The sequence below is a fragment of the Fragaria vesca genome, linkage group LG3 (genome assembly GCF_000184155.1).
Source record: "Fragaria vesca subsp. vesca linkage group LG3, FraVesHawaii_1.0, whole genome shotgun sequence".
Lineage (NCBI taxonomy): Eukaryota > Viridiplantae > Streptophyta > Magnoliopsida > Rosales > Rosaceae > Fragaria > Fragaria vesca.
The window spans coordinates 1,181,085-1,198,590 of NC_020493.1; the positions used below are offsets into that span (position 1 = coordinate 1,181,085).

The 17,506-nt window shown below is 39.2% G+C and overlaps 4 protein-coding genes across 4 annotated transcripts; 1 reads left to right on the forward strand and 3 right to left on the reverse strand.

Moving 5' to 3' along the window:
• Positions 1-164: 164 nt before the first annotated feature.
• LOC101313879 lies at positions 165-1,300 on the reverse strand. The gene is made up of 5 exons (XM_004295272.1): positions 1,006-1,300; positions 761-928; positions 531-674; positions 321-427; positions 165-254 (listed from the first exon to the last, which is right to left on the reverse strand). The coding sequence occupies exons 1-5, from the start codon at positions 1,298-1,300 to the stop codon at positions 165-167; spliced, it is 804 nt and encodes a 267-aa protein (XP_004295320.1).
• A 557-nt stretch (positions 1,301-1,857) lies between these two features.
• Positions 1,858-5,664, reverse strand: LOC101295310 (scarecrow-like protein 13-like). The gene is made up of 2 exons (XM_004293333.1): positions 5,475-5,664; positions 1,858-4,045 (listed from the first exon to the last, which is right to left on the reverse strand). The coding sequence occupies exon 2, from the start codon at positions 3,824-3,826 to the stop codon at positions 2,183-2,185; it is 1,644 nt and encodes a 547-aa protein (XP_004293381.1). The 5' UTR covers positions 3,827-4,045; positions 5,475-5,664; the 3' UTR covers positions 1,858-2,182.
• A 5,642-nt stretch (positions 5,665-11,306) lies between these two features.
• Positions 11,307-11,963, reverse strand: LOC101295601. The gene is made up of 2 exons (XM_004293334.1): positions 11,717-11,963; positions 11,307-11,642 (listed from the first exon to the last, which is right to left on the reverse strand). The coding sequence occupies exons 1-2, from the start codon at positions 11,868-11,870 to the stop codon at positions 11,494-11,496; spliced, it is 303 nt and encodes a 100-aa protein (XP_004293382.1). The 5' UTR covers positions 11,871-11,963; the 3' UTR covers positions 11,307-11,493.
• Positions 11,964-14,728: 2,765 nt separating this feature from the next.
• On the forward strand, positions 14,729-16,879 carry LOC101314166 (calcium-transporting ATPase 12, plasma membrane-type-like). Its single transcript, XM_004295273.1, has 2 exons — positions 14,729-16,495; positions 16,646-16,879. Exons 1-2 carry the CDS (start codon positions 14,729-14,731, stop codon positions 16,877-16,879), a joined length of 2,001 nt encoding a protein of 666 aa, XP_004295321.1.
• The last annotated feature ends 627 nt before the right edge of the window (positions 16,880-17,506 follow it).

The window sequence follows — 17,506 nt, forward strand, 5'->3', positions numbered from 1 at the left end:
CTATGCAAGAGTACATGCAAGTATTTTATGAAGTTAACCTCAAGGATGATAACACAGACATGTATGGAAACAATAGATGATGAATGGTTTCTGACTTACAGAACTGTAATCAAAAACTTGTAAAGAAGAGCTACGAGACATCCATTTTTTAGTGCAGCTAAAGGTTAACTCTCAACATTAGCCCATGATGGGAGTTTATCCTGAAATGTGATACCAAATCTCTGTGAGAAATCTACGAGCTGGTGGTAGATCAACTGATCAATCACACAAAAATCAACAATTTCTTTCATTGAACAAAAAAAATACTAACTTTTCATTACCGGCCATGTTAGATCCTTCAACTTCACCTCTGCAAGCGATAGTTTGTCCAAATTACAGCTGTCATTACAAATCTCATGACTTTCTCCCTGGGAATGATTCTGATCCACTGAAACAGAGGTGCAACACGAACAAAAACAAGGTTTAGTTGAGGAGTGATAAATGAGCATGTTAATATAAATCCAGACAAACACAAAAACAATCAAACTTACTCATATTTTTTTCCATTACTAGGCGACCGTTAACAGAAGCCTCATTTGTTGCAGAATTTATTGCCCGTGCAAGCTGCTTAACACGATTCAAACGTAGCCCATTTGGCAATCTACTGGAATCAAAATCTCCAGTTTGGAAACCACCTGATGTAGTAAAAAAGGAATCAAATTTACAAAAATTCCAACCTTAACTACATCCGCCCTAACACTAAAACACTGTCAAAACTCACAAGTTGTATTATTGGCATCACTTTTAGCTACCTCCTCTCCAACAATGAGGTGATCAGCAATAACCTCACTCCCTAAACGATTCCCCGTTCGTGCAAGCCGCCTTACATGACTCAACCGCAACCGTTTGACACTCAAATTTGAATCTTTACAAGCCACAGCCTCCAAACCTGGTAAAAACACAACATTTACCGTAAATAAAATGCTAGCCACTGAAACAAACAATAAAACAACAAATTACACTTACAGTCGGAGTAATGCAAAGGCTGTAAGCTCATGTTTTCACCCTGAGTGACTTCTGGTGCATCACTCACAGCTTCACGTTGTTGTTCATTGCTAACTTGATTAGATTGGAAATCCACCTTGGCATTTTCAGCTCTCAGTCTTCTGAGCTGATAGTTCCTACGACGCCGAGCCAGATGTCGTTCTCTCTGTTCAACGGTCATGGACTGCCTCCTCTGCCGGTCCCTGATACGGCGTCGTTCCCGCTCTTGCTCTCTCTGCATTCTGCGCAGCTCTGATCTATCTAACGTCTCCTTCATTGTTATCCGTTGGTCAACAACATCCAACGGACCACTCCAATTCGTTAAAACCAAAATTCACCTTCTTTGATTCTCGTCCTTCAATTTTCGGTTGATTTTTAATTTTGATTAGTCATGAATGAAATTGCGGAACAATCAGAATCAACACAAAATTAGATATTGGAAACATAAATTGCAGTTGAGGGCAAGAAAATTGTGAAAAAGAGAAGGTATGAATTGAATGAATATGAAGAGATACCTGGAATTGCATGATCAGATTTGAGAAGCAAGCAATTCGTGGGGCTGCGGGGTAACTTTTGCTGGGGATTTTTTTTATTTTCTATTCGTTTTTCAAGGGGGATTAGTAACCGTAATTTCAGGAAAGTTACCAAGTGAGTGGTCGCTTTTACCGTGCATTCACAAACTAATTATATGTCCATCTGTTTCGTTAATAGTAGAAACGTGCCAAAGCAGAGGTTCAACATAAGATAAATATTTTGGTAATTTTGTGTATGATTTTGTATTTTAACATAATTTTTCTTGTTTCAGTCTCTTATGATAATCATTGGTAAACAACTCAGGATCAAAGTTTCCAAAGTCTTTATACTTTGAATTTGCTAAAAGGCAATATAAGCACCGAGTAAACTGCAGCATAACTGTCAGACCAAAAAAAAAAAACTGCAGTATAACTGAGAGCTAATCTCTTTCTTTTCAAGCATACATTTACATCAAAACTACGAGATTCAGGTTTGTGCCTACAACTAGCAAGTAGGAACTGTTACACGAAAGCTAAAAAATTGCAATCCTACAAAAACTACACACATCACTGCCTGCCTCTCATGCTCTCAGCGTTGATATCAGAAAAGGAAAATATAAATTTTACAGAGATTTTGCAGTCATCAATTAATAAGCGCACCTCCATGCCGACGAGGTTACCAAAGCTCTTTTCTTCCAACCAAGGTACAGAGCACCATTGACCTCTTCAACTCGGTAATTCTCGTCGTAGTTGTCCTTTAACAGATTTCTAATCTCCCCAATCCCAGCAGGACCAAAGGGGCACGGAGTGAACCCGTCCATCATCAGCCTTGACCTCCACTTCCCAAGAAGTTCATGCCGCTCCACCCTCTCTGCATCCTCACAAGCAATCATGTTCACTATGTCTCTAGCCACACAGTGCATCTCCGCATTGATCCGCTGTGTGTTATCCCTTGCACAACCGGCATCAATTGACTCAAACATTGCTGTATAGTAATCTACAGACTCAACAAACCTCGAGTAGAAAGAGGAAGTATTGGTGTTCGATTCTTGTTCAACGAGTGTCATGACTTTCGGTGATAAACTCCTAACCAGCCTTAGCAAACGGTCTCTGTGGTTTTCTGTACTCACACTCTCATCTGGCATGTGGTGCAACACGTACGGAAAAGTAACAGCTATGGCTTCTCCAGGTTGAATCCTTAGATTTTCCAGGTCAACCTCACACCCCGACATGGCAGCAGCATTGAACTGGAATGGCACATTGTACTTTGCAGCCACTTCTGAGAGCCTTTTCCCTACGATATGAAGTCCCCCACCACGCGCATGGTTTGATTGGGTATCATCAACACCTGTGATTCGGATAAGCGGGGGTCCACCAGGCTGACATGCAAGATCCTGGATGAGAGGAATCCATTGACTGCCCTGCGCAATCTGAAAATCGATGATGTGCACTCTTGATTCGTTCAGCAAGGCTTGCCTAATGATAACATTTGAAGACAAGTAAGCAAACTTCCAGTACGGGCAGATCTGATAGAGGATAGACATGTATGTCATAAGTTCCTCACTTGTAGGTACTTCGCATTTGAGGGTTTTGTAGATCATACTACCAGATTTCTCCAACCTTGCTTTAAGACCTTCCAACATATAAGCTCCCAATCTTTGCATTGGCTCCCCAGAGACCGAAACCATATGCCCCAAAACTTCCATGCAATTCGCTGCTGTGTACATATCCTCCTCTGATATTGCATGTGCACAGTGAATGAGAACGTTCTTCAGGTTCAGCTTGGGTATCATTTCAGCAATTTCTTTCTCACTCCACCTTGGCATGTCACTCTTGTAACAACAATAGTGGCTGTCAACAATATCTGATTCCGGCCCTAGCAGTGAAACTTCAAGTTCCCTGAGCTTGTACTTCAAATCATTGCCATCATCAACTCCGGAACATCCACTTACTGGTGATCCCGATGTGGTGTCAGAAAAATGATGATGATGATGATCAGACGAGTATGAGTGCGACCCTTGTGGTGAAAAAGGACTCCGGTTAGACAGGCCACTAATAGCTGAAGGGGAATCACAGGCTATAAAACCGTCATTGACAGGAGTTGATTCCAGGGTAAAGAATTCTTCCTTGTCCGTCTGAAAGGAGACATTTTTCCCTTGGCTTCCAGTATCTGGGCATACACTGTTCTCTAAAATTTGAAAATGCGGTGAAGAATATGGATCAATCTTCTTCATAGGCTGGTGATGCAGCATATGGATAGCTGTATTTCGGTGTTGTTGAGATGTTTGCATTGAAAATCTCAAATGATTGATCAAACTGAAAGCAGACTCCCCCCAATATGTGTTCTGAAAGCTCAAGACCAAATCGCCCAGCTGGTTAAAACTTGAACCGAATCTCAGTAAGCAGTTAGGTACACTCTGGTTTCAGTGAGCAGCTATGAAATATGTCTGTCGAAATCATCATTGTCACTGAGAGTTCTAGTCTGTAAATCACAGCAGAACCACCTTAATCTGCAGACAGGAGAAAAGTCAATATTAGTAAACACAACCAACTTAAGTGAAATATAAATCTAAGGGGATAAAAAAAACAGCTCAACAAATTCACAGGAACAGTAGAACATAATACTCATAGAATCAGAACCAAACTAGGTTAGACATTTACTCTGGTACAAGAAGAATCCTGGATCAGCTATTAACTTATTATAGTATATCATAATCTGAATGCTAAAATGAATCCCTGATTTGGAGTAGCATATGCCTTTGGTTTACATTTGTGGTAAATGGTTGCTGTTAATATGTTACAGCTGTTAATACAACCATTCATAGACTCATCTCAATTGAGACTCATGGGCCCAGGATACATGCTAATTCAACCTCAAGTGACATGACAAATGAGATAACCACCAAACAAAGCTTGCTCAATTGCTCTAGTTCATGGCCCTAACTATGTCAATGAAAAATAAACAAATTTTAGAAGCATATGCAAGGAGGAATTTGAATCTGACACAGTAACAAAACAAAAGTTAGAAGAAACAAAGATTTTACAGAAACAATTCTGCCGATACTATATAAATTACAAACATAATCAAGACAAGAATCCGTATAGGAAAGTAGAGATCTACAATCTACCTTGTTCTTACAACTATAGACAACACGTACCAACACATCTTCTATAAGAACTCCAACCCTACTTGAGGAGCCACACCAATCACTGGTCGGTGCCTTAACCCCATAACTTTGAAGATAAGAGGAGCAAGAAAATACAATAGTGATGACGAGTACAGCACGATGCTTAAAACCACAAATTTCTCACTTACAGAATCATTACATGAAACCCAACTACACCTCATCATTTCAATAAAACTCACCACCCTATAGATTACCAGCTAAAAAGTGTAAACTTGTGGGCGGTGGAGACGCGTTTTCGTGTCTTATTCCAAACAAAAGAAAAGGTATTTAATAAAATGAGAAGGAGGATAATCAAATTAGATATTGGAAATGAAAAACAACAAGTATCTAACTTTAAAAGGGGCTACCTTCAGTTATCAATTTCCAAAATCTTTTCATTTCTTAAATGTTAAATTTTCAAGAAAAGGGATGAATTGATCAACGGAAGAGTTGGCTCACAAAAATAATCACCAAAATACCTAATACGACAAGACACAGCCAATTATATTTAATTCCCAGACGCCAATTTAGAACACACATCAGAGAAAGAAAAAAAAAGGTTCATCTAATCACAAATTGCAAGAGAAACCCATGTTCCCAGATCAAAGTTGAATTCACAATCTTAAATTCATCAACACAGTAATCACACAAAGTCATACAACAGAAGCAACAAAGGAAACAATAGTAAAACCTTAATTCATCCAAACCCAAGTTAGAAAGTAGAAACCTCTAAGCTTTGGATAACTTTGACGAAAGCTGAACTCTGACATACCTTAATCAGAGACAAGTATGTCTTGCTCGGCTCAGGTCAGCTCAAATTCCGGCGCTTGTTTACTTCAGATTGAGGACTTCGCTCTCACTTTCCTCCTCAGAAGCCACAAAGCACAACCGCTGTGTTCTCTCTCTCTCTCTCACTCTCTCTTTCTCTTCCTCTCTCTCTCTCGTAGAAGTCTAGAAACAATTTATGTTTCTTTCTGGGCTTTTTCGGTGGAATTTTCTAGTTATAAGCGCCTACCTGAAAACTAACTAGAGAAAAGCCCTTAATTGTAGTTTTAATTACATAAACGTCCATTTGATAGAATCTTTTGGGTGAACGTAGAGATATGCGTTGAATACTGGTGGTAAATGACGAGAATGACCTCGTGGAGCAAAGGAGTATCATGGACTAGTGTACTTTGTGGACTGAGGATCAAGTATTCTTTTGACCAAAACAAAAAGGGAAACAAGTATTCTTCTTCTACCTAATTGCTCTCTCTGTTACTTGTGACCTCCGCGCTTCTATTGACTTGAACATCCTTCTTTGATCGCCATTATCCATGTTATTGATGTTAACGCGGCCTAATTGCATCTACACATGATCTAATCGTCTGTCGTCAAGAGCTTCATTATGTTTAGTACACTAGTTTATTCATTAAGTATAAGTCATGAATGATTGTCTCAATTCTTGTTTATTTATTAATTTTATTGAGGAGCTTTACTAATTTGAAAGTTCAATGTGTAAAATTGATAAATGACCTCATCGAAAATATATAAACGGACATTATTTAGCAAACACAAAACTCTACTCATCCTACTCATTACGTCAATGTCATACATAGTTACAAGTCTACGTTACATGCTTTGGGAGAATTTAATTTTATTATTGAGTGCTCAAGATCACATTATTGAGTGCTCAATATCACATGAGAGCATCTTCAGTGGAAATGCCAAAAGGTTTGTGTCAAATTCAAAATTTGACAATTTTGAAAGCTGATGTGGCCATAGTCTATTTTGATAATCTCTACTCCAATGGGTTTGTCAAATTTAAAAAGAGAGAGAGATAGAGAGAGAGAGAGAGATAGTGAAACAATGATATACAAACAAAGACATCTTGAATTGAAGATATCAAATTTGACACTGAAGTTGAGAACTGTCAACCACGGTAGCAACCATGTAAATTTGACCTCTGGGTTGGAGCACTGTGGTTCTATCAAAAACTAGTTGTTGAGCTTCTGTTGTAAAAAAGACCATATCATTGAAGATGTTCTGAGATGTTTTATTTTGGGAGTCAAATCATGGGAGGGACAACTTTATCTCTTGATTAGGTTTGTTTAACCAATAAGAATCTATTGTGATAAAATCTCAAAAACAAACCACCAATGTTTTTCTAGAACTTATTCTATAAGTGGAATCACACAAACTACCCAACAAATAACCATATATAATTTGGATATTTCCGTCGTTTATGTTCTTAAGAAAATGAGTTTTTTCAATGAAAAAAGAAAATAGAGTTTAAGCCGGCAAAACTATCATTCATAACAAATAAGAATGTTTTATTCCGATTTCGCTTGATGATAAGAGTTTTTTTTTTTTTTTTTCCGCTGGCATATAGCAAATAACTGTTTCCTAATTAACTTCGTCTACGAAACTAAATTGTTACACATAAATAGGTGCCCTGAGCGTCTGAGAGTTGGGGTACGTACGTGCAGCGGGGAGTGAAAGATGTACAGAGCAAAACCATGGGCGCGCGTTCATTTATGTCATGACATGAATGAGACAGAGTTGGGGATACAAATAGGGTCAAATGGCATTGTCGTGAATTATAAGGAGAAGAAGGGCTTTCTCTAGGAAGCGCGCGCTTGCCAGGAAGGTCGCTACGCCTGGCGTCACCGTCACGTTCTGCGAACCTGCGATGCAGGTGGAGCTTTACTCGTCTCTCAAATTAAACGAGCGCTATCTATGAATATTTATTTGAGATTTTAAACAACGTTTTTCATTAACCAGTATTTTCAAAATGGTTAAGGTGGGTGATATATAGGGTGACGTACAAACCAATTAATATCCATGAAAATATCTGCAGCTCCACCGACCCCTGCCTGCAGGTATAAACATGCCCTAACTGTATTACGTTTGGTTTATACTTTATAGTATAGAAAAACAAGTCATGACAGGCTTGAAATGTTATCATCTTTTTCCTATATTAAGTGACCAGGCAGGAGAATATCCCATACAACTTCTTAAGACACAAGAAAATTAAGAAAATAGATTAGAAAGAGAGGCCTTATATTTGGAGTAAAGAGGGTTTAACACCTTCAAATGAAACATAGCAAATGGATATACCTAAAGAATGAAAGGCTAAGTAGGCCTTTTTTTTTATTTTGTCAAAATTGGAACTCGAACACACTCGGGAGCAATCAATCATTAGAGGGCGGACGTCAAACATTCCAAATGGAGTTAGATGTGTAGGTAGTGATTGCAATGGTCCATGCATGAGGCCGGGATGGGTCTCTCTTACCAGCCTAAAAACCATGTGATCTGATGTGATGTACATGCGTGCTACGCGTTTTACCTTTCCATCTTTGTGCCCTAGTTTGCTACTCTGAGCAGAGCAACATTGTCTCTGTCGATCTGTGAGTGCAATCTGTACAAGCATGAGCTCGCTACTCCATCCATGCATGACGACCAAGACCCCAATACTTGTCACTTCTTATTACGCGTTTTCCACTACCCTTGCTAATAGCTTAATACTAGTGACTTGTCATACATAAAGGATTAGATTGAGGGATAAACACGATCGATCTGGACCTTTCCTGGTGCTTTATTTTCATTCCTGTTTTCAAAGGGGAATATTGGAATTTAGGCACCCACATAGGTACAAGTAAAACATGCATGTTTTGATGATTGATCACAATCATGGGGTTCATATCAAAATGATCGAGATCGATGTTGATCTATGGAGCCTAGGAAAAGGAGAATCTTGTTGCCTGGTGCTTCGTGCTTTCCTTAATTTCCTTATCTTCAACACATCAGCATTTCATTTACATACATAAAGCATAGTCAAAAGCTAAGTTTCATCATGAGTGGCTCATTTTGGTGCCATCCTAATCCTGATAATCCTCCCCTTCTTGACCAAAAAAACAAATCCTGATTATCCCCGCCAACGTAATCGTAATTAAGCTGATAATGATCAGCTGTGTACGTAGCTTTCTTGTTTTAGGTTCTCCCAAGAAGCTAGCTCCATGTGTTGCACCCAACACTTTACCTAAATCGAGCATCTCTACCATTACCAACGGCAAACTCGATATATATTATGAGTGACCTAATTATATATATATAAAATGACTGAAAATAGTAGCACAAGAATGCAAATAATTTTTTTTCTTTTCTTTTTCACGTGATTGGTTGTCAAAACCAACCACAACATTAAGGCATCTTATTATAAAACGCAATTGACAATTTTGATCAAACGTCACACATGATGAGGAATGCGAAAGTCATCTACTACGTCATAGAAACACAAACCTGCCCAGCCACCACCGTCGCTAGATTTGTTGTTACTAATTTGATGTAAAAACTAAAAAGAAAAGAAAACGACATCCATTTAGTATACAAGCCGGTTTCTTATTGGATGCTCGTGTCAATGTATCTGTCATACGACCTAACCCCACAGTCCTACAATCCATGTCTCTCACTTGTTATGGAAGAAAGAAGAAACAAATTAAGCCATTATCTCCATCGGTTCAACCACGACTTGTGCTCATCTCCGAGCAATAGTGACCAAATAATGGAGGACGAGGAGGAACGTTGAAGATACAAAATGCATATCTCTGATCCTTTGCTACCCTATTCTGAGCAACTTAATTAAGTGGGTGGAATTATCCTTTTCCTTTCTGCCAAAGCACAAAGTCCAAAAGTCTAATAAACAACAACCAACCCATGGTTTGGTCATGGTGGGATGAGATCAGCTTCCTCTGCTTTTGCTTCTTATACCAAGAAAACAAGACAATGACATATTCATATTAACAATCATCCATTCACTTTCAAAGAGCTCAGGCAACTCAACAACTCTGCAAAAATCTATAGCAAAGAGAATATGATACAGTACTGTATTTGCTTTCCAGAAAGACGTTTTAGATTGAGATTGCCTACTTTCCAGTACTTTCTCATTCCAGGGAAGGTAACCAGGCTTCTCACACACCTAAAAAAAAAAGGGCTTCTCTAAACGATGTCTGAAAACGACTCTCTATTTATAAGTTATAACAGTAACAAGCCATTTTACTAATCTATAATTCCGACCACAATCATTCCTTCCTTCCTTGACACCGAGCCTGACCTCATATTACTTTCTATAATACCTGTACTACAAGATAGGACTTGCTGCAACCTCAACTTGTGTTGGTTACAAAAACAATTTGTTCATCTGCAAACACATGCGACTATAGCATTTGATTAAGTTTAGAAAGCTCACAAGTCCTTTTATACAGAAGTCAATGATGCATATCATTCATAGTTTCATAATCAACTAATTATACGTCATACATAGAGCAGTACACACTACATGTGGCGTGGTACATACAAAAATACACACTACATGTGATGTGATACTATCGCATTCCCAATTCTATTGTTCCCTTGTCAAATGCACCCTGTTATCGTACCCATATCTCCATCCCATAGTAAATTTTCTTTCTATGGGCTTGCACACTTCTAGTTACACAAAAGAAGGGAGGCCAATCTTTTGTTTCTATTACCTTGCATCTTTACTGGCCCTAGGAGCTATGAAAAACAAAAATTCTGCAATCTTGACACCAGAACACCATTTCCATGTTTGATACAAATAAAAACCATCAGACAAGACTACCCTATTTTAAACCCCCATAGTCCATAGCTGGAAGTTGAAAACAAATTCGAACTGGTCCTTGATCAAAAGTAAAATCCTTAAAAACTCCAATTTTCACATATGGTAAATACTGTTCTAGACCCACAACCTAACTTGTGGTCATAAGCTTGATAAGTTCATGTAACAAAGTTAACTTCCATAATCATGTAGAATAATCCACAAGCTGCATACAAACATACATTCTTTATTCTTTAAACCAAGTCGCTCTTAAAGAAACAAGAATCATAAATCAGTAATCCTATTCAGGGAACAATTAGCTTATCATACTCCCTGCTTTACCTATTTATGCTTTACTCCATGCTATATATTCTTCAGTAACCATGTCATGTACTCCCTCATCCAGCCTTTTTAGTTTCACCTAGGAAAGAGCATATATAGGCTCACAAATTTAATGAACTAACCTCTACAACTACCATCCATCACTTGCTATGTCGAACCCCAACTGATTTACACAAGAAGCTATTTCCCCTGTTGTAAATTATGTCCTCAAGTCCCAATCACAAACAAGAACCAGAAGTTCTACTACAGTGCTGCTCCAAAGTTCACAAATTCAATTCAAAGTTGGCAGGAAAGAACAAAGCTATACTGAACCATACTTTCTGTCTCACTACAAGGCTCCTAGCTTTAAAGACTTAATTCAAACCCTATCACTAAAGAGCAAAGCTAGAGTGAACTATAATTTCATTCTTACTGCAAGGCTCACAAACACGATTACAAGTATAACAAAAATGTGCAATGATCAAGTACCGAAAACTGCATACATTGTGTTGACTAATACGACAAAAAGGAATGAATGGTTTAAAGTTCAAATCCCTGATCAACTCAGTACGTACTAGGCTAATCACACAGCATAGATAACCAAAAAGTGAAACTTACTAGATTTCTAAGTTTTAATAAACTAACATATGATGAAAAGAGAACATTAGAACTACAACAAGACAGCAGTGGGAACACAAAATATTAGATGAATTGCATAACACCATCTTATTCGGAGTTCATCAATGACATATTAAAATCTTGAAACACAGCATTGGTTGAATAGACAAGCAAGCACATGAAGTCAAATTCAGTAACAAAAAGAGCAATCTGATTATTACAAATGACCCTAAAATAAGAAAGAGTGCAACACATATCATTTCTTGTAACGGGCTACCTCATGGTCGTTGGGGAAAAAGCCCATGATGCGACCCGCCGAGTTCTGGTAAGCGTACATGAACCCGCCCATCACTCCAATCAGACCTCCGGTCACCATTGACGGCCCTCTAATCCCGGGCTTAATCCCTAATTACGCAGTAATTACAAATCAATTTGAGATTGGAGAAATAAGAAGGAGAGGTGCTTAGAGAGAGAGGTACCGGAGAGGTAGCCGACGGTGACGGAGACGCCGGTGATGGTGGCGAAACGGAAATAGTCGAGGGTGCTGAAGTTGCCGACGACTCTGGTGAAGGGAGGGTTCCGATCTAAGACCGGGTACTCGGGCTTCGTCGACGCTGTGATGTCCGTGTTCATCTTTCTCTTCTTCTCTTCTCTCAGACGGCTCCGTCACTCGCTCGCTCACTCTCAGCTCAGGTCTCTCTGCGCTCGCACTATGACTATTGTACTGGGCTTTCTTTGATTTTTGGGCTTTTCTAGACAATGGGCTCCTGATGCTGAAGTTATTGTACAGAGAAATGGCCATTTTTGAACTGTGAAAGTGTCCATACACTATGCTGTAATGCACAGTTGAAACATATTAATGAGCGTAAAAAGTCTTTAAATTACATTAACCCAATAAAAAAAACTCCATTTCGAACTACCCTCACCAATTTAGCTTATCCTAACACTTTCTAATAATTGAGAGATAAAAAGAGGAATGACATGAAAAGTCTTTTTCAAAACCTAGCATGAAGGGCGTTACGACGAGATACAAGAGGGATGAAAAAAAAAAAACAACAACTCATGATTGGTGTGGGTGGGAAATAGATCTTTACCATCCAACACAAAGCAGATGGGTCAATTGAAATGTATAAGGCTCGACTTGTAGCAAAGGGATATACTTAGATAGATTATCAAGAGACTTTTTGCCCTAATGACCAAGTTTGATACCATTTGAGTCCTTTGATCAACTAGCTCATCAAAACTTAAATGAAAACAGACGAATAGAAGTTGATTAAAAGAATTGAAATCTTCACTTCTTATTTTATAATTCATATTTTTTTTTCTCATGTAGTACTTAAATCTTGTATTTAGTAATTTAGTGACATGTGTTTTGTCATTTTATTAAGGTAACTTTTAACTATGAAAAAAAGAAAAAGATGAAATGTAAATTGTAAAATGAAGAGGGTACATTTCACTCTATTTTTTTTTTGGGTCATTTTTTTTTTTCTGGGTGAGCACTGAGCACAACCCACACACAAAATTAGAATGTGGCGTCAACGACGTCGTTAAAAAGTCTAGGATACAAAGGGTGGAGACGTAAGGGCATGAACTGATCCCCAAATGAGTTTGAATAGTAAACAAAGTAGCGGGTAATGAGACCATTATGCAAAGCCGCGTCCGCTCTGTGCTCTCGTTCCCATCGTACATACTATGCTCACCACCAGGCAACCAATAAACCATCAAAATCTTGCTAGACACGAAACAAAGAAACCAATGTTGATTCAACACGTATATGTATTACAAGTAATATCATGAACCAAACAAAAGGACTCGGCCTGCAGAAAGGGCACCGCGTTTCATTAGGTTCCTACACAAACTGAGATTAATCGAAGCAGCTAACAAAATATTTATCCTTACCAAAATACATTTTGTAAATTATAATAGAATTTCCCGTCACGCGCTTCCTTCAGATTTCAAACCTCTTTTATTCTTGCATTTAATATAGGGATCGAGCTTCACTCTCCAAACATATTCTACTAAGCTATTAGCCTATCCTATAGCTCGATCATTTTCCTCCTGAATTCTGCAGCAAGAATATTGTCCTTCTTTACATTTCCTTCGCATAAGTGTTCCACGATGACGATCAGTTCAAATCACCTGCCATTTTAAGATATATCTCAGAATCAAGTATCAGTAAAAGGTATTACTCCAGTCTGACTTATAAGTTCTTTAATTATATCCAATTATCTTCCTTTGGTTCATGGAATCCGACCATTTAACTGCATGTTTTTGTTTAGATATATACCAGCTAGCTTCCGGGTCAAGGTTTGGATTAGCACCAAGTTACAACAGCGTCTATGACAGACATCACAAGCTCTGGGCACCAGTTCGACCTCGAGTCTCAGCTGACTCAGCATACAGTGTTGCTGATAACCAGTAGCAACCCACCAAGAGACCACTGGCGTTGGATTTACGTGATTCTCCAAGTACGCAAACTCCTCATCTCATCCAGAGCAAACAAACCGGCAAACAGGTCTCAACCATTTCCCCAGCTCTCATCAGCTATAATCCCCGGGCCTTATGCTATTATCAGCACTGACACTACTAGTGGTGATGCACGAGATGCGGTGAGTTTTCTGTTTTATGCATGTCTGATTTGAATCTTATTGTCTTTTAGTTAGTTCAAAGAACTTTGTTCAAGTTGTAAATTGCAATAATGTCTCGTGCAGGACTTGCAACTGATATCAGGGACTACAGAAATCGTACCTGCAGCCTCGTCTCAAGTTTCTGGAGATGTCCATCAGATCGGGGAGGATGATGGTAGTCCTGCTGCTACAGATGCAAAACAGCATGCAAATATTGCCAAGATAATTGAGGAGAAAAACTTCGAGTCCTTACACCAGTTTGGAGGCGTCCAAGGAATTGCAGAGGCACTCACTACCAATTTACAGAATGGAATCCCAGGCGATGAAGATGTGAGTTCTCGACCGAGAGTTGGTGCACCCTTCAACACAGAACCTCCTGTTCAAGGCTTCTTCAAACTGCTCCTTCAGTACAGCAACAACTATATCATTATCCTTCTCTTGGTGGCCGCAGTGCTGTCAATTGGCTTTGGTATGAAGGAGAAAGACCCAAGTACCGGCTGGTATGAAGGGGCCATCATACTGTTTGTCATCATCATACTTGTTGTAGCACCTTCCATGCGCGACTTATGGCTTCAAAATTCACAGAGCCATGCAATGAGACAGACTGCAGGAACCATTACTTCGATGGTTGACGTCATCAGAGGGGGATCGCCATGTGAAGTACCCATATCTGATGTTGTTTCAGGTGACATAGTGCGCTTGAAACGGGGATCTACAGTTCCTGGTGATGGTTTGTTCGTTTCGGGTGAATTTTTAGTATCTGATGATGGTAAAGTGGCAACTATCAATGACGAGAAACCATTCTTGTTATGTGGTTCCAAGGTAGTTGGTGGGAATGGCCGTATGCTTGTAACGTCTGTGGGCATGGACACATCATGGGGTGCGCTGATGAACAAAGTAACCAAAACTCCTAATCAGGCTCATTTACCAGCTCAACTTGATAAGGTCAGCACAGGCACACAGATTATAGGGATCTCAATCTCTATCCACATCCTGGTAGTCTTGTTCTTCCGTTTCATGGTTGAAAGGGAAGACAATCACTCTAGCCTCCCAGACGGGAAACCGCCAACTTCAAGCAAGGAAATAATGAATTTAATTGAGAAAATTGTGATGAAACCGAGTGGTAAGATCAATATCCTAACAACATATCTGGCTATATTCCTCGTAGGAGTTGTAGAAGGAATACCTCTTGTTGTTACACTTGCCATAAGGTATTGGAATAAGAAGATATTATCTGGAAAGGCCACTTCTCAAGGGACTTTGGCTTGTGTCACCATGGGATCTGTCACAACTATTTGCACTGACAAAACTGGAGTCCTAACCTTGAACACACTGAAAGTGCACAAGTGTTACATTGGTGATGAAGTCATAGAAACTGACTATGTCACTGGAATAAACACACATGTTCGTGAAGCTTTGTGCAACGGAATCAGCACACCCCTTCTGACACCAAGCCCTCATTGCAGCTCAACAGATGACCCGCTCCTTTCCTGTGATGACTTCAATTTGGGAATGCAATATGAGGTTTTGAGGCAAAATTGTTCCATTGTGGAGATCAAAGGATTGAGCACCAATGAGGAAGGCAGTGGAGTATTGATAAGTAGTCCTAACAATGAAGGAGATATGCACTCGCATTGGAAGGGACCTGCAACAACAATATTAGACATGTGTTCGCACTACAATGATAACAAAGGGGAAACAAAGGTCATGGATGAACATAGTATATTGGCTTTTAACCAAATCATAGAGGGTATGCAATCCAAATATCTCAAGACCATCGCATTTGCTTACAGACAGACTGAGGTTTCGATGCTAGAAGACAACAGCTTAATCTTAATAGCACTGCTCGGTGTGAGGTATTCATGCTGTACAGATATAGTGGAAGCTTGTCAAGAAGCAGGGGTCAACATCATACTGGTCTCAGAAGATAATGTTTCAGACCTGAAAGACATTGCTGATGAGTGTGGAATACTTCTGAACCCAAACAGATCGGTAGAAGGTAAAAGTTTTCGGAATAGCACCCAAGAAAAGAGGATGGACATGGCAGATAAAATATGCGTCATGGGAAACTCCACTCCTTTGGACAGGCTCCTCTTGGTGCAATGTCTGAAAGAAAAAGGCCACGTTGTAGCAATGGTTGGAGTCGGAACAAATGATGTTCCAACTTTGAAAGAAGCTGATGTGGGCATTGCAATTGGAACTTGGAGTAATGGAGCGGCAAGAGAGAGCTCAGACATTATCATCTGGGATAAAAATGTCAGTTTCTTGGTCACCATTATTGGATGTGGAAGATGCATATACTACAACGTTCAAAAGTACATTCAACTGGAGCTCACCATGAATATAGCATGGTTGTTGATAACATCCACAACTACAATGTGTTTGGGACAAAGTGCAATTGCAGCCATCAAATTGGTGTGGGCAAACATGGTTGTGACTCTTCTAGGCGGGCTTGCTCTATTGTTGGAGCCTCCAACAGAGGAACTCATGAAGAAGGCACCAATCAAACGAAATGAATCTCTCATTAGCAAGCCAATGTGGAGAAACATAGTCAGTCAAGCTTTATATCAGACTGTCATTTTGATCACCTTTCAATACAAAGGACCAAGTATCCTAGGCATCAGCAAGAAGGTAAGTGAGTCCATTGTTTTCAACAGTTTTGTTCTGTGCCAAGTATTCAACCAAGTGAATTCAAGGGAACTCGAAAAGAAAAACGTATTTAGGGGCATTTTTCACAATCTGTGGTTTTGGATGGCAGTGGTTGCCACTCTTACCCTGCAGGTGGCTTTTGTTGAGATTGCACACATTGTTGTTGGCAATGCAAGGTTGAATTGGGCACAGTGGGGTATCTGTCTTCTAATTGGGATGGTCTCATGGGCTATTGATCTGGCTGTTAAGTCTGCAACCAGCTTCATACTCAGCTCAGCATCCATTAGTAGGACTATGACACCCTCTAATGTCTCAGAATCCGCTTCTAATCTAGAGCTCCCACTCATTCATGGAAATTCCACATGAATCCTATCTTAGTTGTATTAACTTTAATTTTCTGTCAATGTAAGAACAGGGCTTTGTATATTAATGGCCATATTTGATATCTCTAAGATTCTTAATCAGAAACTGTATTTGCAAGTGCTCCATACTACTATACAAGTAGATCACTGCATTCTATTTGCTTCCCGATAAATTCTTACGAAGATTTGATTTGGACAAGAACATACATAAGAATTAGAAAGCAGCCATGTATATATTGACTAACAGAAACAAATTCAGTAATATAATCGATCCGAAAACAAAGTAAAATTGTAATTTTCTGACCTTAAATAGGGAAGTCAAGGTCTCTGGGTAGCCGCTGGCACGACAATGGCTGTGGAGAATGAACGAATGCAGATAGATAGATGACAAATTGGTTGACCTCTCAAGTCACATAATCCTTGACATTTTCAAATCCTGCATACGATGTCGTTTCAATCCAGCCAACTTGCACTTATATAGTCCATAATTTTCTCGTCATCTTAGAACTAAATATCGGCGTGAAACCGAGCCTCCCAGGGTTCTAAATCAAAAAGAAAAAAAGAAGAACATGTAAACAATAATTATAGGTAATGAAACATGTATATAGACGCTCAATACCAATCTAATGAT